The sequence below is a fragment of the Lepisosteus platostomus genome, chromosome 3 (genome assembly GCF_059453375.1).
Source record: "Lepisosteus platostomus isolate fLepPlt1 chromosome 3, fLepPlt1.hap1, whole genome shotgun sequence".
NCBI classification, from domain to species: Eukaryota; Metazoa; Chordata; class Actinopteri; order Semionotiformes; family Lepisosteidae; genus Lepisosteus; species Lepisosteus platostomus.
In genome coordinates, this window is record NC_142613.1 from 4,269,482 (window position 1) to 4,286,531 (window position 17,050).

Sequence of the window (17,050 nt, forward strand, 5' to 3'; positions counted from 1 at the left end):
GTGTTGTCTACAGCAGTGCCACAGTGTCCTCAGTGTTGTCTACAGCAGTGCCACAGTGTCCTCAGTGTTGTCTACAGCAGTGCCACAGTGTCCTCAGTGTTGTCTACAGCAGTGCCACAGTGCTCTCAGTGTTGTCTACAGCAGTGCCACAGTGCCCTCAGTGTTGTCTACAGCAGTGCCACAGTGCCACAGTGTTGTCTACAGCAGTGCCACAGTGTCCTCAGTGTTGTCTACAGCAGTGCCACAGTGCTCTCAGTGTTGTCTACAGCAGTGCCACAGTGTTGTCTACAGCAGTGCCACAGTGTCCTCAGTGTTGTCTACAGCAGTGCCACAGTGTCCTCAGTGTTGTCTACAGCAGTGCCACAGTGTCCTCAGTGTTGTCTACAGCAGTGCCACAGTGCCCTCAGTGTTGTCTACAGCAGTGTCACAGTGTCCTCAGTGTTGTCTACAGCAGTGCCACAGTGTCCTCAGTGTTGTCTACAGCAGTGCCACAGTGCCCTCAGTGTTGTCTACAGCAGTGCCACAGTGTCCTCAGTGTTGTCTACAGCAGTGCCACAGTGCTCTCAGTGTTGTCTACAGCAGTGCCACAGTGCCCTCAGTGTTGTCTACAGCAGTGCCACAGTGCTCTCAGTGTTGTCTACAGCAGTGCCACAGTGTCCTCAGTGTTGTCTACAGCAGTGCCTCAGTGTCCTCAGTGTTGTCTACAGCAGTGCCACAGTGTCCTCAGTGTTGTCTACAGCAGTGCCACAGTGCCCTCAGTGTTGTCTACAGCAGTGCCACAGTGCCCTCAGTGTTGTCTACAGCAGTGCCACAGTGCTCTCAGTGTTGTCTACAGCAGTGCCACAGTGCCCTCAGTGTTGTCTACAGCAGTGCCACAGTGGCCTCAGTGTTGTCTACAGCAGTGCCACAGTGTCCTCAGTGCTGTCTATAGCAGTGCCACAGTGCCCTAACAACCTCAGATTTGAAGACAGAAGAGATGCTTTTATCATGTGTTCAGCGTGCCAATGGCAGGGGGGTTATGTGAGCTGTGAAAAGAATGGTAAATTAGACTTAAATAACAGAAACCACAGGTCCTAGCAGGGTAAATCCAGACACAGCAAGGTAAACATTGCTGATAGTGAAACAGTGGGGCAGTAAAGCAGAGAGGGAGAGTGTTTATCTATCTGGGGTAACCACAGACAGAGGGGGTAGGTGCGGGGTATACCAAGCAGGAGACAGCTCAGTGACAGAAAGGCAAACCGCAGTCTGCTTTTCACCGGCACTCATACTCACTTTACAGCAACGAAGCAATGATGTGTATCAGGACGCTCTGCGGATCCATCTAGTAGGATGTTATCTCCCTTCTGAGAAAAAGAGCATGAGATTTCCTGTTTTTGGACATGGACCTGCACAAGGCCAATCCATAATCACAAAGGTGCCAGGCTAGTAAGACTGCTTGAGTGGACACAAGCGCATCTGGAGCTGGAATAAGAAGGGTCTTCCTGCATCTCTCAATAATGAACAGACTAGATGACTTGAGTCTGAAGCTCTGCGAGTCAGACATTGTGTCTTTACAGTGCTTCACACATATGCTGAAAATGGGGGTGCTAATCTGAAGTTGGGGTGTTTTTATAGTGCTGTACGGGTATATCCATGATGAGAGTGTTAATCAGAGGTTGGGGTGACCCAGTTGGATTGTTTTTACAGTGCTGTACAGGTGTGCCTATTACGGGGGTGTAAATCTGAAGTTGGGGTGACCCAGTCGTGGGGTCTTTACGTCGCTGTACAGATGTGTCCATGACTGGAAGGTTCATCTCCTGTCAAGCTGGAGGTGAGCCAGGAAGAGTGTCTGTGCCTTGTACATCATTGTCCCGATTTAACTAGATAGCACAGAGGCCATGAAACCAGTGGGAGCCGGGCTGTCAGAACTCTGACATTCAAAGACTTTAGATTTTATCTAAGAAAGTGATCGGAAAATCTCTCTCGCACAGTTTCCTTCCTCTCCCTCCTGTTCAACAACACAGGATGTGGCCACCATCACAGAAAGAAACAAACTCTCTTCATCCAGGCAGCTGTACTGCTTATTTTTCCCACCAGACTACTCATCTACCTTATCTGTGTCTTTGCAATCTATGTCCTTTCTATCAGTGTAATACGTTTCCGTTTATACAGTACATGTAGAGAGAGAGGCGATATAGGCAGCACCAGCATGCCTGGTATTAGTTCAATATCAAACCGTAGGGAAATAACATCACACATTTAAACAGAGCCAGGCACTGCTGTGATATGTGTTGTTCAATTTGACATCTCGATGCAACTATCTGCTAGTGCCATGAGAAACGGTGAGCTGGTTGTCAATAATTATTGCATGTTTTAATCAGTCATAAGCCACGAGGTCCCTAGCTTGTTTGTGTGCAATATCCTTTGTTTCACTCTTTTAGTTTTTGTTTCTGTTGCTAATAGAGCCTACAAAAGCTGCAAAAGTTGCTGCTATCAGATCTCAGGTTCAGAGAGGGTTCCTGTCTTACCGTATGAGAGCAGAAGACAGGTAGTGATTCTGAAAAATCATCAAATTGAGTAGAGAAGTCACCTCCCTGTGCTGATGGCAGCGGGTTTTTAAACCAGCTCAGCACCAAATTTCCTTCCTTTTCCTGTTTCTGCACTCGTAAAAATGCCTGCGTTAGAGCAGAACAATTTGCCACTCAACATGGATAAAACGGACAAGATTCGTATTGTGCAGCAGTCTTGTCAATTTCCGAGCTTTGAAGGCTGCATGAACTTCCCAAGCCTGTTCTCTCTGTCCTATCCTTGTTCCCCAATACGTGGTGTTAACCCCAGCGTCCCGACCATACTGCTCACTGGACCTCCCTGGAGTTCCCCCTTCATTCAGCTCATTGTGGTGCAAACAGTACACAGAAGATTCTGAATGCTCCTACATAATGGTAGAAGTGTGTCTGAAATGAAGAAACGGCAGGGGCTTCTTTATGCAAAGGGCTGTGGGAGTGTGGAACAAGCCTCCCGGCCTCATGACCAAAGCTGAGATAACAGTTTCCTTCAGGAAACAGCTGTATGAGGTTCAATGAGCTAAATAACTACCAAACCTCACTCTTGCAACTTTTATGTTTTATCAAAATTTGCACTTCACCCTGTTTGCATGTGCGACAGTTTATCAACACAGAGTCGAGGCGGACCTCCTGGGTGGCCTTCTCCGTCTTAAAAGGTGTCAGGCGGCGAGCTCTTGTCAAAGGTGCTGCAGCAGTCTGCTTGTCTGGGTGACCGCCCTCACCCCCCGACTGCTGCTCAGCCCGCAAACTGCCATTCGAAACTTTCTTTTTTTTGTGTGCCGCTCGCCGCCAGAGGAAGTCTGTTGCAACTGTGCCTCTGGGGCTTTTTGTCTCAGCTCGGGTCGCAGCGCAGCGCTGTGCGGGGGCAGCCGAGGCACAACCCGAAAACGCACGCTTCTGAAAGGACGCGGACAGCCGAGTAAGCAGGCAGACGTGCAAGTGAGTAACATCCCTCCCGGTCCTCTCCCCCTGCCCTTTTCTCTCTTCTCTCTGCCCTATCCTCCCCCTCCTCAAGCCCAGTCTCCAGCGCGGCTTCACCGCCCTGACAAGATTGCACAAGCCCTGCGCCGCCCTGCGCCGCCCCTCCTCGCTCTCAGCCTGGGGATGCTCTGCCGTTTCCACATGGCCTGGCAGCACCGGAGCGTCCTGACCTACTTTCGCATCTGAGCCACTTAACCCTCGCCGCACCGACGCCCAGAAACGCCAATAACCACTGAGGCGCACCGGCTGCCCACCAGCACTGAGCCCCCTGTGCGCTGCAAAGCCCCGCGGAGCGCAGGGACCCCCCGGCAGACCGAGACCCGCGGCCGATATTCAGCGTTGGCAGGGCAGACTGCTGAATTCTGCTGGAATGTTAAAAAGGAGCTGCGCACACGCAGGCAAGGCCTGACTAACACCTTGTGACATAAACAGGCTTTGCACACGCCATCTCATCGACATTAGCCCCGGGGAGCGGGCTTTTCAAGAACAGTATTGGACAGGCATGCGCGTGTGTGTACAGGGCACAGCAGGGCTTGTACAGCGTTCCAAATCTCTCTGCTGTGAAGCTGGCCCGTCCTGCTTTCTGCGAGCAGTGTCATCTCTTCCATAAGCTGAGCTGGCAGTGTCCACGCAAGCAGGCGCCTGTCCGAAGAGCACGTCTCAGTAAATCGGATATCTGCTGCTCTTGTTCAACGACTGTCTCTTCCTTGAACACACACCAGCAGCGCTACTAGAGAGGAGGGCCCTGGGAACACACCCGGATGTGTTGACTTGTGTAGCACGCTGTGTGTGTGTGTGGCGCACACAGACACGGCCGTTTTGGACACGGGGCAGGTTGGCAATCCCTGGAGAAAGTCTCGTACCCCTCATTCAAACCCAGATTTTGCAGGACACGGTTTGGGCAGAGACATACCACCAGGAGCTGTCCAACACCTGCCTGTCAGTCCCGACCCTCACTACCGGGAGCGAGAATTTGGAAGTCTTCAACGGCAGATCTTCACAGTGCTGGACCCCATTTGGGAATTCATACTGGGAGTGTGAAGGGAGAGAGTTCTTCAGTATTGCATGAGTGCTGAATTATACATAAAACTAGTCCTACAGCTCTAGTGTGAAATTAATTTGAAATGATATTGGACAGGTGTCAAACAAGCACAATGGGATTTAAGTTACACACGACATTTTACCAGCCACTTGTTCTTCAACATATAAACAGTTCCAGATGAGCTCTACTATTAAAGGGAACTGGAGAAAATATATGCCACAAACTCAGACCTGAAGCAAAGCATAAATGACATGTAACAGAAAGCACAAACTTCTCCTCAACGCCCATTTCTCCCTTTTTATTGGAAGAGAAGCAGAAGTGGCTTCAGTTTAAACTGAAGGGAGAAAGAGGAACCAAAGAGAAGGAGAAGCAATTTGCCGTTTTTTTTCAGAGGAACAGATAAAGACTCATCACATTAAAAAGATGCAGATTCATTCCGACCTCACACAGCCACCGTTTCTATTTACAACAGCGCACCCTGGTGGTCGGCTTGGAAAGAGCCCCTAAGAACAAGACCAGCCATCAGAAATTCCACTGCTCAATTTCACTTTTCAATAAAGAAACAAAAACCAGGCCCCCCCTTTTGCTATTTACATATAATGTGATGAAAAACACAATCCATGTTTGTTTTTTTGCATTAATATAGTTTAATTTTTAAATTTGTTGCGTTTCATTTTATCACAGGAAGACGTGAAGACAAACAGAAAATATATTTTTAATGAGAGCACGCGGTGCATTAACGCCTCCTTATTAATTGCTTAATTTATCATTAACACAATCATTCTGAGCTAGGGGCTGTCGAAAGTCATTGACCATACGTGTGCACCATTAGGGCTGTACTCGTACGACAGCAACCTGAGCTCCTGCTTTTCTTCTACAGTACCAAAACAAATGACACGGGGAAGCTGAAAACCGTCATCCGGGTGTCAGGATGTTTTCATGTGCTGTGTAAAGCGTTCTTTCCACTCATTTTAAAAAACCGGAACTGCAAACTACCTCCGTGCTGTCCAGGTGTAACCACCCGGGAAGGGCACAGTCAGCTCTTGCTGGTGACTGCTCTCACTCTGCCCGCCGCTGAGCAAGCACTCGCTGGAGGAGCGGGTGTAGCTCTCACCGACAGCGCCTAGCACAGACACCAGGGGGCGCTGCTGGGGCACAGCAGACTGAGGATACCCTGTCCAGCCCCACACCACGGAGACATCCAGGAAAACAAATCTCTGTCTTTTCTTTACAGTTTGGAGCTTGCTATTTCACAAAAGTGCAGTAAACTGAGCCGGGCAGACGATGCATTCTGAGTAAGGACCAGCAAGTTCTTAACAAAAAGCTTGAAGGCTGACATTTGGAAAAGTATGGGGCTTCATTCACAGCCTCACACACACACGCTCCACAGTGTTAAACCAGTACCCTGCAAAGCAGGTGAACTGAACACCCCACAGAAAAGCAGCATGTGAGAGCTGCAGAAACAGCTGCTCACGAGGAATGCCATATCCCCTAAACTCACTTCAGCTACCAAAGAGGGCAACAAGGAAACCCCCTCTGCGTAGTGCTGTGCACACGACAGCTTGCAACAGTTCCAAAAGCGCCAGAGGAAACTCGATATTAGTGATGCCCAAATGATTGTCAGTATTTTTATTTAAAGCCATCGTCTTCATTTTTAGGGGAATCACTGAGGAGGATGACCTTGGGAAAAACCGTCCTTCTTCGACCAGCTGAAACACAGATTGGTCTTGACGGGGCTCAGGCGAAGCTGGCCCAATAAAGCGGCATTCGGAGAGCCCCGAGGTGCTCAGTGGAGCTGGTTTAATAGGAGTACAGCTGGGCAGTCCCGCCAACGCCCCGCCTGCAGCGGACTGGGAGCAGGGCACGACCGCCGGCTCAGTGGGGGCTCTTCTGGAGCGCGGAGGCCAGCCAGTCCTCCCGGACGAGCTTCAGCGAGCGCAGGGCGTCCACCAGCTGGCCGCGGGCGTCGCCGATGAAGTTGTTGGACAGGAAGGCGGGAAGGCCCCCCACCCCATCACGCAGGGTGAACAGCGGCACCCTCACCAGCCCCATCACCTCCAGAGACACAAACACAGCACAGGGGTCAGTACAGGGAGAGAGAGAGAGCCCGTGACCATGACCGTCTTCCTTTCGTCAAGCTCAACGGAACACTTCGACAGGGGTTCAGAAAACCCGCACTCATCCTGCCGGACACGACTGGGGGTGGAGGCTGGGTCCGTGTCCATTGTCAGTGTGAACATCACACAGTCGAAACCCAGCCCAGAGGCACGGCCGCTGTATGAAGACTTCCGACTGTATATTCAGCGTGTACAGTGCGACATCGTCAACGCAGTTTAAATACAACTAAGAGACACTGCACCTTACTGGGCGTAGCGGAGCTCGTTCGGGCGCGGTGACGTCATAGCCCTCCCTGCGCGCAGCAGGGCCCTCAGCCGCCTGGGCTGGGGGGGGTCTCCTTTAGCTCGCTCGGCCGGCTCCCCGGTGCGTTACGCGGGGGTCCTGGGCTCGCGCCCCAGGTGTGGCGGGGTGGAGAGGCGGAGGGCACGAGCCCGCGCGGAACCGCGATGGTCACATGTGCACCAGACAGGTTCCTCAGACTGTGTTCACTGAGCCCTCAGTGTGTAAGGACATTGCCAGCAGCCATATCACCCTGCAACTCACACCTGGCAGCCCACTGAAGCTCAGCAGGTGGGAGCCTGGTCAGTGCCTGGATGGGAGACCTCCTGGGAAAAACTAAGGTTGCTGCTGGAAGAGGTGTTAGTGGGGCCAGCAGGGGGTGCTCACCCTGCGGTCCATGTGGGTCCTGATGCCCCAGTATAGTGACGGGGACACTATACTGTAAACAGGCGCCTCCTTCGGATGAGACGTAAAACCGAGGTCCTGACTCTCTGTGGTCATTAAAAATCCCAGGACTATGTCTGCCTTCGCATCATCCAGGTGGATGCCGCACATTGGTGGTGGTGGAGGGGATCCCCATTACCTGTAAAGCGCTTTGAGTGGAGTGTCCAGAAAAGCGCTATATAAGTGTAAGCAATTATTATTATTATTATTATTCAGGCCCCAGCGTGTGCAGCGCGACACATCGCTGATGCGGTTTAAGTACCACCAGGAGAGACTGAACTTCAGGGGGCGCTGGGCGGGTGGCGTGTCCCTACCTCCAGGCCATGGTCCTTGGCGGACGGAGCTCCCCTCTCAATGGCCCGTAGCTCCTCCAGGCTCAGCCGCTTGGTGTAGAAGTGGGTGACGAGCTTCTGGGTCTCGTGGGCGTGAGAGGAGTGGTGGTGTTCCTCGGCCACGCCCACCGCGCTGCCCAGCTCCTCCGCCAGCTCCCGGCACAGCCCCTCCTCCAGCGACTCCGAGGCCGGGGTCACAAACCCGCCCGGGAAGCCCAGGCGGCCGTCGAAACGCATCTGCATCTGCAGGGGTGAGGGGAGGGGAGAGAGAGAGAGAGAGAGAGACAGGGGAGAGGGGAGGGGAGAGAGAGAGAGAGAGAGACAGGGGTGAGGGGAGGGGAGAGAGAGAGACAGACAGACACAGGGGCGAGGGGGGAGAGGAGAGAGAGAGAGAAATGGGGGTGAAAGTGAGGAAACCCAACACTTAGACCCCACCTCACTTATTCCATCCATTTTCTAACCATATTAGCCAATTCAGGGTTGCGGGGAGTCAGAGGCTATCGAGGTGCAAGGTGGGGTACACCCTGGACAGGACGCCAGTCCATCACAGGACAGAGACACAGACACACACACCAGGCTCAGTTTTCCCAGAAAGAAGCCTATTAACCCGCCAGCTCGTCTTTAGCACGTCTCTGGGCTGTAGGGGGAAACGGGAGCAGCCTCGCATTTTTCAGCAACAGTGTGGAACGGCTGCGCAGCCTTCTGCTCAACAAACAAGATGCTGAAGGGTTATGGGCCGAGCTTGGCGGGAGCTAGACAGAAGCGTAGTCCATGTACGAGAGGAGGAGGGCGAAAAAACTGCTCTCTGTCCCACCGGAGGCCGTAATTATCTGAACCCGCTCTGATCATCAGGGGGCGGATTCTGATGAGCCGCGTACAAGAAAATGTTGACAGACTTTGCAGTACTAGGGCTAGAAATAAACACTTTTTTTTGTTGTTGAAATAAACACGAAGCCCTCTTCTTTTCATACGTCAGCAAGACGGCCCTCCGGGTCCCTCTGTAACGGCGGCAGCAGGTTTGTATAAAACAGGATTATGAACCGACGGTTGTAAATAGACATAAGAGAGGCGTACATGCTACGCCATGCCTAGATGCAAGAGAATACACTCCACCAAAAATACAGGACAAACAAAGACAGCGCGTAATTCAGGACATTTATGGTGCAGTATTTACTCCAGCTGCCTTACAGTGCCTCAAGCAGTAGTAATATAACTTTGAGCCACGCAGGGGGCTTCAGGACTGAAGCAATGCTTGTAGTGTAAATAAACTGCTACACCACTAACACGCATGTGCACAGCGCATATAAACACCATGGTAAGCAGACTCACCAGGATTGCGTATCTAATAGCAAATCTTCCGAAAAGTTTCTCGTCTGAAGGAGCATAGAGCATAACATGGCAAGCGTGTTTGTAGTTCGCGTATCCTAAGGCGTCTTTCCGGGAAACAGGGTGGCCTTGCATAGCTGCAGAAATCACCTGTTTCTTTCAGAAGCAATTAAAATAATCCTGAAAAAAATCGCGTCAATCGCCAATTGCCATAGCGGAAGCAAACGGTAATCAAGCTGGCCAATCCTCTTCTTGCCCCGCCTCGCCTCGTGGGCACCGCCCAATCACCGGCCTAACCCGGAGCTCACGGCTCCTCCCCGCCAGCCAATGAGAGCAGGAGGAAGACTGCAGTGGGGCGGGATGTAGGCTAGGTGCAGCCAATTGGAGGTAGCAAGGGAACCATTTAAACTTAAATCTCTGCAACATGAATCAGATCCCTGCGCCTCATATTCCAGGACGTACTGGAGGGAAGTGGACGTATCGTGCAATATTTATGCAGTATTGTTTCAGTTTTTGTTTGTTTGTTCGTTCGGCATATTAGAGAATAAAGAATAAACGGGGAAATAGCATGTAGCGGTAAAAAAACACATTTTTAAGGATGAATCACAGATATAGGTATCTTTCATGGGTAAATTATTTTTTGGCATCGCATGTTTTCTGTTAAAAATACTGAAGAAATGAATGCAGGCTTAGCAATGACACCAGATCAGGGGAAACGAAGTGGGACCTTGGGTGAGAAACAATTTGGATCCAAATGAACTTGAACCAAATAAAAAAAAAAACAGCAAAGATGGACTGAATCGCCTCTCGCGTTGGCAAACGTGTGCTTCATTCACGCGGTTGTGAACTGTGAACTGTTCTGTGCGCTGCCAGTAGCTCACGGGGAGGGGGCGCTGTTTCCCGGAACCCACGCCACTCTCAAGGGAGAAACCCTCCCCGTGCCGCCTTCTCTCTGCACAACGACAGCTGACACTCCACACTGGAACAAAAATAGTTCTGTCCCCCTCAGCTCAGTCTCCCCATTTCATGCTTACACCACCGGGAAGCCATTCCAAGGCCTCAGAAATGACTGCAATTCTGAACAGGCTTCCTTAGGAGCATTTATCAGCCAAGTTGGCAGAAATGGAGAGCAAAGCCCAAGCAGTGCGACCACTCCACTTTTATTACCAATGGGTAATGGTAATGGCTGGAGCTTTTCCCCAAAGCAGCTGATCTTCACAGCCATTTCTACAGCGGGGTGTTTTGCTGGAGCTCTGTGGGCGAAGTGCCCCTCTCACGAGTGTCCAACAGCAGTGTCCCACCTGGGACTCGAACCCACACCCTTCCCGTTACTAGCCCAGAACCCTGAATGCTGCACCTTATCCAGGCAACAAGCGTAATTAACTCAAACCCACTCACCGTTGTCTGCCTACTGTACTTCCACTGCCTCTGCCCTCTCTTTAACGTTTTCAGCACCATCAGTGCTGCCCACATTAGTAATTGTTGCTTTTCGAAAAACATCACGGTCATGTAACAGATCAGCCCTGCTGTCCTTTTCTTTCTTTCTTCCCTAGAGACCCACGATTGCCCGCATTGCTGCCAAGATCAGGATAAAGACGCTGGTTCAGTCACTCAAACACAAGCCTGTTGTTCAAACAGAGAAACAACAGGATGGAGGACAGGATTAATTATCCATTTTCATGGAGCTATGAAAGCTCCAACTTTGTTCCATGCAGACCTTTTGGGACAATCGGGAAAAAAAGTGGTGTTGTTTCCGATTAGAGTGTGAAGCCGGCTGTCTGTTACACTGGCCCGTTTCAGTGGCACAAACAACTCGACTGGAATGAAATGGCTAGTCAGCCTCTCACACAAGAAAAACTGAAGACCCACAATGCATCAGGGTGTTGCAGCGTCCTTTTTATTGGGTCAGTACAGTGCATTTTCCTTGGTGCTTTAATGTCACAAAAATGGGAAACAATGTTATATTAAATTCACCTCTAGAGTCCTCAAATACCAGCCCCATCTTTGACCTTTGTGTTTCCTGGATTCGACTCTTTGGCCTAACCCCTGGGGAGGAGAGGGAGAACTGGCCATGTGTATAAACTGGGATGTCACACACCACTGCTGGAGGGGCTGGTGGTGCCTTCTTGCTTTCTGTATCCGCAGGAACAATTCACCTCATCACGGTCTCGGCTACACAGGAACTTGTGGAAGTTCTCTTACAGTTGATTATGCAAAATGTATTTCATTACAGGTACAGTGATCTATTGGACCCCCCTTTTAAAAAACAAAATTACCATTATGTAATTCTGGTAAAGTTAATTAAAACAATTTCGTAACCAAGTACTGTGGCGAACAAATTCCTGTTGCCCTTCAGCAACTGAGTATGAGACCCCTGGTTCAAATTAATACAAATTTTAATTTTATGTGGTCACGTTTACGAACTGATTTTTGATCCACGGAGATGCAAACAGCCGTGATGGAGAACGGAAGCCACTCTCCAGTCCGCTCAGTCGTCAGCCCAGAGCCGGCTTGCAATGTGGGCCAGACCCCAAGTCCGTCGGGCGGCTGCTGGAAGTGAAAACGAGAAACGGCCGAGGGCTCAGAAGCTCCTGGCCCCTTGCTGGGGGTTTCCTCGGCGGAGCTGGATGAGCCCTGCGGCACCTGCTTTCCCCTCTCAGCTGAGCTCTCCGTCTAGGCCGTTCTCCATGGACGACACGATCAATCAGACTTTACTTTTCCCTAGATGGCAAATGGTCAGGGTTTACGAGGCACCTGTGTTTTAGGACTAACGCGAGAATGTGGGGCTGAACACGCTGGGGAAAGCGGAGAGCTCAGCGGGAAGGAACAGGCTGCAGACAGGCGTGGGACACGCCTCGCTGGCCACACCCGTCCTGTTGGGGGCGCGGGCCGCGCCAGGCCGTTAGGAGTCGGAGGAAGAGCTGTCCTTGATGTCGGTGCTCTCCGTTGCCTCGCTCACTTCGCTCAGCTCCTTACTGTCCCCACCGCTGTCCTGAGGGTCCTCCAGCTTCCCAGGGTTCACTGGGGCCGTGCCGCCCTGGGGGGGGTCTGGCAGGACCCAGGGCCGTCCTCTGTCCCCCGCCACTGGCTTGCGCAGCTGACCAAGAGAGCAAGAGGAGATTTAACCCGTGGTCACAGACTACTAGTGCGCCGATACTTGGCCAGAAACAGGCGGAGAGAGGGAGCGAGGGAGCCTGCGTTTCGTCTCAGCCATTACCTCGTCTGCCATCTGTGCAAGGTCTCTCTTCATGGCATAGGCATCCTCTCCATCAGCATAATACTTTGGCTCCACTTCACTGATTCTGCACACAGACAGACAGGCATCAGCCTGATGTACACAGGACTGACAGGCAGCTCAGTCACACAGACAGACGTGCCCAAACCCTGCTGCCCCTTCACTGACACTGACAGCTGACCTCCCCTTCACTGTACCTGCCTGCTGTCCCACTGTGACACAGACACACCGACAGCTGACCTCCCCTTCACTGTACCTGCCTGCTGTCCCACTGTGACACAGACACACCGACAGCTGACCTCCCTTTCACTGTACCTGCCTGCTGTCCCACTGTGACACAGACACACTGACACTTACTGGAAGTTGAGTGTGTTGGAGTACAGGTGCAGAGCTGCCCGGTTGCTGTGAGAGACAGGCACAAAGAGGGAGAGACAAGAGAGGTTAGTCACAGAGCCTGACAATGATGACACAACACTGGTGTGTGCACTGATAATCTGCAGGTGGGGGAAAAAAGGCATGAAAATCATCTGACCCAAATTCAACAGGAATTACAATAATAAAGCACACTGAACGTGTTATTCACTCCATTTCACTGGGCCATGGGACTGCATGTGCAGTAGTTTGCCTCTCAGGAGTGGGTCGGTGCACTGGCAGTGTGAGCCAGTGCCCAGCTGTGCTAGCATGGCATGTTGACGTCTCTGCACCTCTTCCTGACGTGCAGGGAGACGTATTTGGCGTTGAAGTTCTCGATCATGGCACGGGACGCCTGGTCCATCAGCTTCTGAGCGAGACCCAGCCTCCTGTGAGAGCGCTTCACGGCCTGGGGCAAGGAGACAGAGAGAGAGAGGGGAATCACTTCCACACGTATGAAAACACGGCAGTGCACTGGCCACCTCCCCGCACACATCACCTGCCTGAGACCATTAACGCGAGAACCAAAACTGATTTCAACATTTAATCTGAGGGGGCCTTGCTGTTAAAATCATCCTACCCTGGTGGGAACTGCCGACAGTGAAACAGTTTTTGCAATACTGCCCACTGCCTTTCTCTGCCATACGCAACTAACTCCCAGACAAGACACAGGCCACACTGCAGGACCATGCATGTGAACTTACATCAGAATCTCAAAACCGGTACAGAAGAAGTGCAGCAGAGACTCAGAAGTGCATTTAAAATGGAAAACTGGGGGGGGGGGGGTCCTTTACCCAAAGGGTTGTGGGAGTGTGGAACAAGCTATCCAGCCATGTGGTTCAAGCCGATAACCGAACGGCCTGCCCTCGTTCCTTTGGGAAGGAGGGGAGCAGAAGGCGCGAGAGAAGAGAGCTGAACAGAGAGACTCACCAGGGACGTGATGTGCCCATGGGGAACATCATCTGGGTCCTCCTCCCTGCGGACACACGGGGAGAGCAGTCAGGCTACACCGCAGGGAAGCCCGGCTGCTTCAAATCACCGAGCTTCCCGCTGTCCGCCAAACACGTGACACCGCACTCAACATCCCAATAAAAATACCTTAACCACTCACGTCTGTCCACTGCCCTCCCTCCCGTCCGAATCCTCAGCCCACCCCGGAGGCCTGGTCACCTGGGTCAGGGCAGATCTGTAGTCTTCCCCCCCCGTTTGCCGAACAGCTTTATACCGTACGGTGTCGCGGGAAGCCGGAGCCTACACGCCAAGCAACGAGCGCAAGGCAGGGTACACCCTGGAGTGGGCGCCAGTCCATCGCAGGGCAGGAGCAAGCCAATCACACATGGGGACAATTTGGAGGGCATGGTAAAGGCCGAGGGGGGAAATTGGGCCTGGACGCCGGATGTTTTGTTGCCTCATTCTGAATCGCAGAATATATGGAGGTCTTACACCTTACTTTCATTGCGGTTTGAAATGCACTCAATGCCGATTCTCTGTTGTGGGAAATTCTTCATCAGAGGAGCAGGACACAGTCTTGTGCAGATTCAGTTTTATTGCGCTCAATAAGTCAACAGGCTGCCGCACAGGACAGATAAACTACAAGGGTTTCCCAGCTCTTATATACAGTCTGAAGAAAGTTTGTTTCACAATCTGAGTGCTTGTCCTGTTCTTTGATATGTAATTACTCCTTGTCCTACTCTGTGGTGCTCTAGGTTCTGTCCTTTGATATGCAGCAGACATTGGTCTGGTTTATCCTGTTTGTGGGTGTTGTTCCTGTCTTTTATTATGTAGCATTAAGCCACTGGGGCTGCTAAAGCAAGTTAGCTTTATGGCACCTTAGTGTAACTTTTGTTTGAGGCTAAAGTAACAGACCCCATCAACACCTCTCACAATGTGCTTAAGTGGTGATACTGTGATGCTGGATAAGTGAGATATATACATGTCCCACTTCACTTTCTAACCCCAAAATATAAATATAGTGTTGCGTTACAGTTCCCCTTTCATAGTGCAAAGACCTGCGAGACCCTCGGTTTCGTGAGCCAATCTGCAGTTTTCACATTTTGTCCCCCCCCTCACGATCACCCCGCAGATCGTGGGGAAGAGAACAGTGAGGACAGGCCCCACTCGCCACCGGACAACTGGAATAATTTGGGGGAACTCAAGTGAACTAAACCGACAGGAGGCACACTCACATCTTCGCCAGGACGTAACCCACAATCTTGCCGTTCTCGTCCTCCGCGATGTAGGACAGCTGTGAGAGACAGAGAGAGAGACACAGGCCGTGATTCCTGCTCCACTGCATCATCAACATTCCTCAATGGCCGTGCCTGTTGGCTCGCGGTGCCCAGACACTGTGCTAGCCTGGAGTGCACGAGGAGAAGTGTGTTTAAGAGTGATTCCCATCTGCGGCCGCACCGCTTAAGACACAAACCGGAATGCTAGTGGACCCTAACAAAATAATACACAACGGGCGAGTATCAGACCACGGTGAATCTCAACACCACAGCCTGGCCATAGAGACTGGACACAGGCAGACCTGGCTGTCCAGAGAGGACAGGCTCGGTGACCACAGCCTGGCAATAGACACTGGACACAGGCACATCTGGCTGTCCAGAGAGGACAGGCTCAGTGACCACAGCCTGGCCATAGACACTGGACACAGGCAGACCTGGCTGTCCAGAGAGGACAGGCTCAGTGACCACAACCTGGCAATAGACACTGGACACAGGCACATCTGGCTGTCCAGAGAGGACAGGCTCAGTGACCACAGCCTGGCCGTAGACACTGGACACAGGCAGACCTGGCTGTCCAGAGAGGACAGGCTATGCCTCCCACTGCCAGCAGGGAGCAGCAGAGACAGAGACTACTTCTGCTGTAGTACAAGAAGTTCTTCCCCAAGATCTGCTCGCTCTCTCCAAAAGGGTGATGGAGGTGCGGGCAGCAGAGAATACAATCACCTGTCCCGGCCGAGAACCGGAAAAGCGGCTTCCCTATAGATAATATCAGAGCTGTAAAAGTCTTGCCAATTCTTAGCCCAGCAACACGGTTATCCACCGGTCCCGCTAATAAAGCTCTCCCAATCCGAGAGTGGAAAGGCAGCGTCTCAGGCCAAACCCCGCACGGCAGAGTTACCTGTGGCCAGGACAGGCCGTGGTAGAAGTAGTACTTCATCTGGTAGTTCTCCGGGAGACACAGCAGGTTGCAGTGCTGCATGTTCATCAGGTCCTCCGGCTACACGGACACGGGGCAGGAAGAAGAGAAACAGCGGGTTAAGCGCCATCACGGGCCCCCTTTAATCACCTCAAGCATCACTCGGGCTCGCCTCCAGAGCGGCAGGAAATAAAAAAAACCACCCAGTTAGTCCTGAAAGGCTCTCGGCCAGCACTCCTGCGTCTGAACAAGTCATAGGTTTATTCCGTGCTGAAAAGAGAAGACAACACAACGTTTCGGCTGTGGAGCCTTCTTCGGGTGCACCCTTCTTCTTCGGCACACCCGAAACGTTGTGTTTTCTTTCTTCTCTTTTCAGCACGGAATAAACCTATTGTGCCATAACTGTAGTGTGTTCAAGGAGAGGCGCCTCTCCCTCTCCCTCTCCCAGCCCATATCCCCCGGCCAGCCGGCTTCAACTCCTCCATTTCTCCGTGTGTATTCACAGCCTGGCTTCTCAGAAGCAACGTTCACTTACTCTGGCGTTGCGGATGTTCATTCTGTCAGTAGTTGATTCCCCGCAATTCGGAAATATAAATTATATGAAAACGAAACAATAAATAAAACACCCCATAAACTACCGAGTTCTCTATCTGTTACACAGCATGAGGGAGCTCACCTAACCCTACTTAACCTCATTGCTGAGCCGTCCAATCATATCGTAGTAACTCCCACCCTCTGGGCCCTGGTAGACCAATCAGATTGGGGATTTAAGATTGACAGCATTGTTATCCACTCCTCTTTCTTTGCTTCTTGAAGGAGACGTACCGTAACAAATAAGAAGGAAGCAAAGATAGGTTGTTAGGACACAAACATCAGTAAAACGAATTAACGCCACTAGAGAAGCCTTATAAAGCAGGCGATGTTTAAGAAGTCTAGTTTCCAATTGGGACTGCTATCAAAGTATTTATAGACTTGCAATTTAAATTTAATAGAGGGTTTTCTCTTTCATTTTATCCTGCTCATACCCAAGTTCTGTGTTAATGTCCCCATTTCAGTGTATTTCGATTTATTTTTGTAAATAAATTGAACCTGCAAATGATTATTTATCCGTAAAATACAAAGGTAAATATTCAATGCAAAATAATCTTATTTCAGACTAGCTTGATTAAAATATAACTTACTACACTGTAAAACA

General features: G+C 51.3%; 2 protein-coding genes and 1 long non-coding RNA gene across 4 annotated transcripts; 1 reads left to right on the plus strand and 2 right to left on the minus strand.

Moving 5' to 3' along the window:
• Nucleotides 1-5,189: 5,189 nt before the first annotated feature.
• LOC148674146 (U8 snoRNA-decapping enzyme) lies at nt 5,190-9,297 on the minus strand. Its single transcript, XM_088624006.1, has 3 exons — nt 9,069-9,297; nt 7,722-7,982; nt 5,190-6,621 (listed from the first exon to the last, which is right to left on the minus strand). Exons 1-3 carry the CDS (start codon nt 9,198-9,200, stop codon nt 6,442-6,444), a joined length of 573 nt encoding a protein of 190 aa, XP_088480132.1. The 5' UTR covers nt 9,201-9,297; the 3' UTR covers nt 5,190-6,441.
• Nucleotides 8,390-11,387, plus strand: LOC148674147 (uncharacterized). Its single transcript, XR_015934923.1, has 2 exons — nt 8,390-8,755; nt 10,619-11,387. It is a non-coding gene; the product is annotated as an uncharacterized LOC148674147 (long non-coding RNA).
• On the minus strand, nt 10,941-16,557 carry naa10 (N-alpha-acetyltransferase 10, NatA catalytic subuni). 2 transcript variants are annotated; one of them, XM_088624004.1, is made up of 8 exons: nt 16,391-16,557; nt 15,838-15,936; nt 14,898-14,956; nt 13,642-13,687; nt 13,005-13,120; nt 12,658-12,702; nt 12,283-12,367; nt 10,941-12,162 (listed from the first exon to the last, which is right to left on the minus strand). In XM_088624004.1, the coding sequence occupies exons 1-8, from the start codon at nt 16,409-16,411 to the stop codon at nt 11,968-11,970; spliced, it is 666 nt and encodes a 221-aa protein (XP_088480130.1). In that variant the 5' UTR covers nt 16,412-16,557; the 3' UTR covers nt 10,941-11,967. The 2 variants fall into 2 exon arrangements, with proteins under 2 accessions (XP_088480130.1, XP_088480131.1); XM_088624005.1 differs by having other exon boundaries at nt 15,838-16,027; nt 16,391-16,553.
• Between the last annotated feature and the right edge of the window lie 493 nt (nt 16,558-17,050).

Excerpts from the sequence above, each read along its gene's own strand:
- naa10 (XM_088624004.1), bottom strand. The coding sequence starts at position 16,411 with ATGAACATCCGCAACGCCAGA. Across the intron at positions 13,688-14,897 it reads GGTTACGTCCTGGCGAAGAT|GGAGGAGGACCCAGATGATG; the intron begins GTGAGTGTGCCT and ends GTGTGTCCGCAG. Across the intron at positions 12,368-12,657 it reads TCCAACACACTCAACTTCCA|AATCAGTGAAGTGGAGCCAA; the intron begins GTAAGTGTCAGT and ends GTCTGTGTGCAG.
- LOC148674146 (XM_088624006.1), bottom strand. The coding sequence starts at position 9,200 with ATGCAAGGCCACCCTGTTTCCCGGAAAGACGCCTTAGGATACGCGAAC. Across the intron at positions 7,983-9,068 it reads CTATTAGATACGCAATCCTG|ATGCAGATGCGTTTCGACGG; the intron begins GTGAGTCTGCTT and ends TCACCCCTGCAG. Across the intron at positions 6,622-7,721 it reads CCAAGGACCATGGCCTGGAG|GTGATGGGGCTGGTGAGGGT; the intron begins GTAGGGACACGC and ends GTGTCTCTGGAG.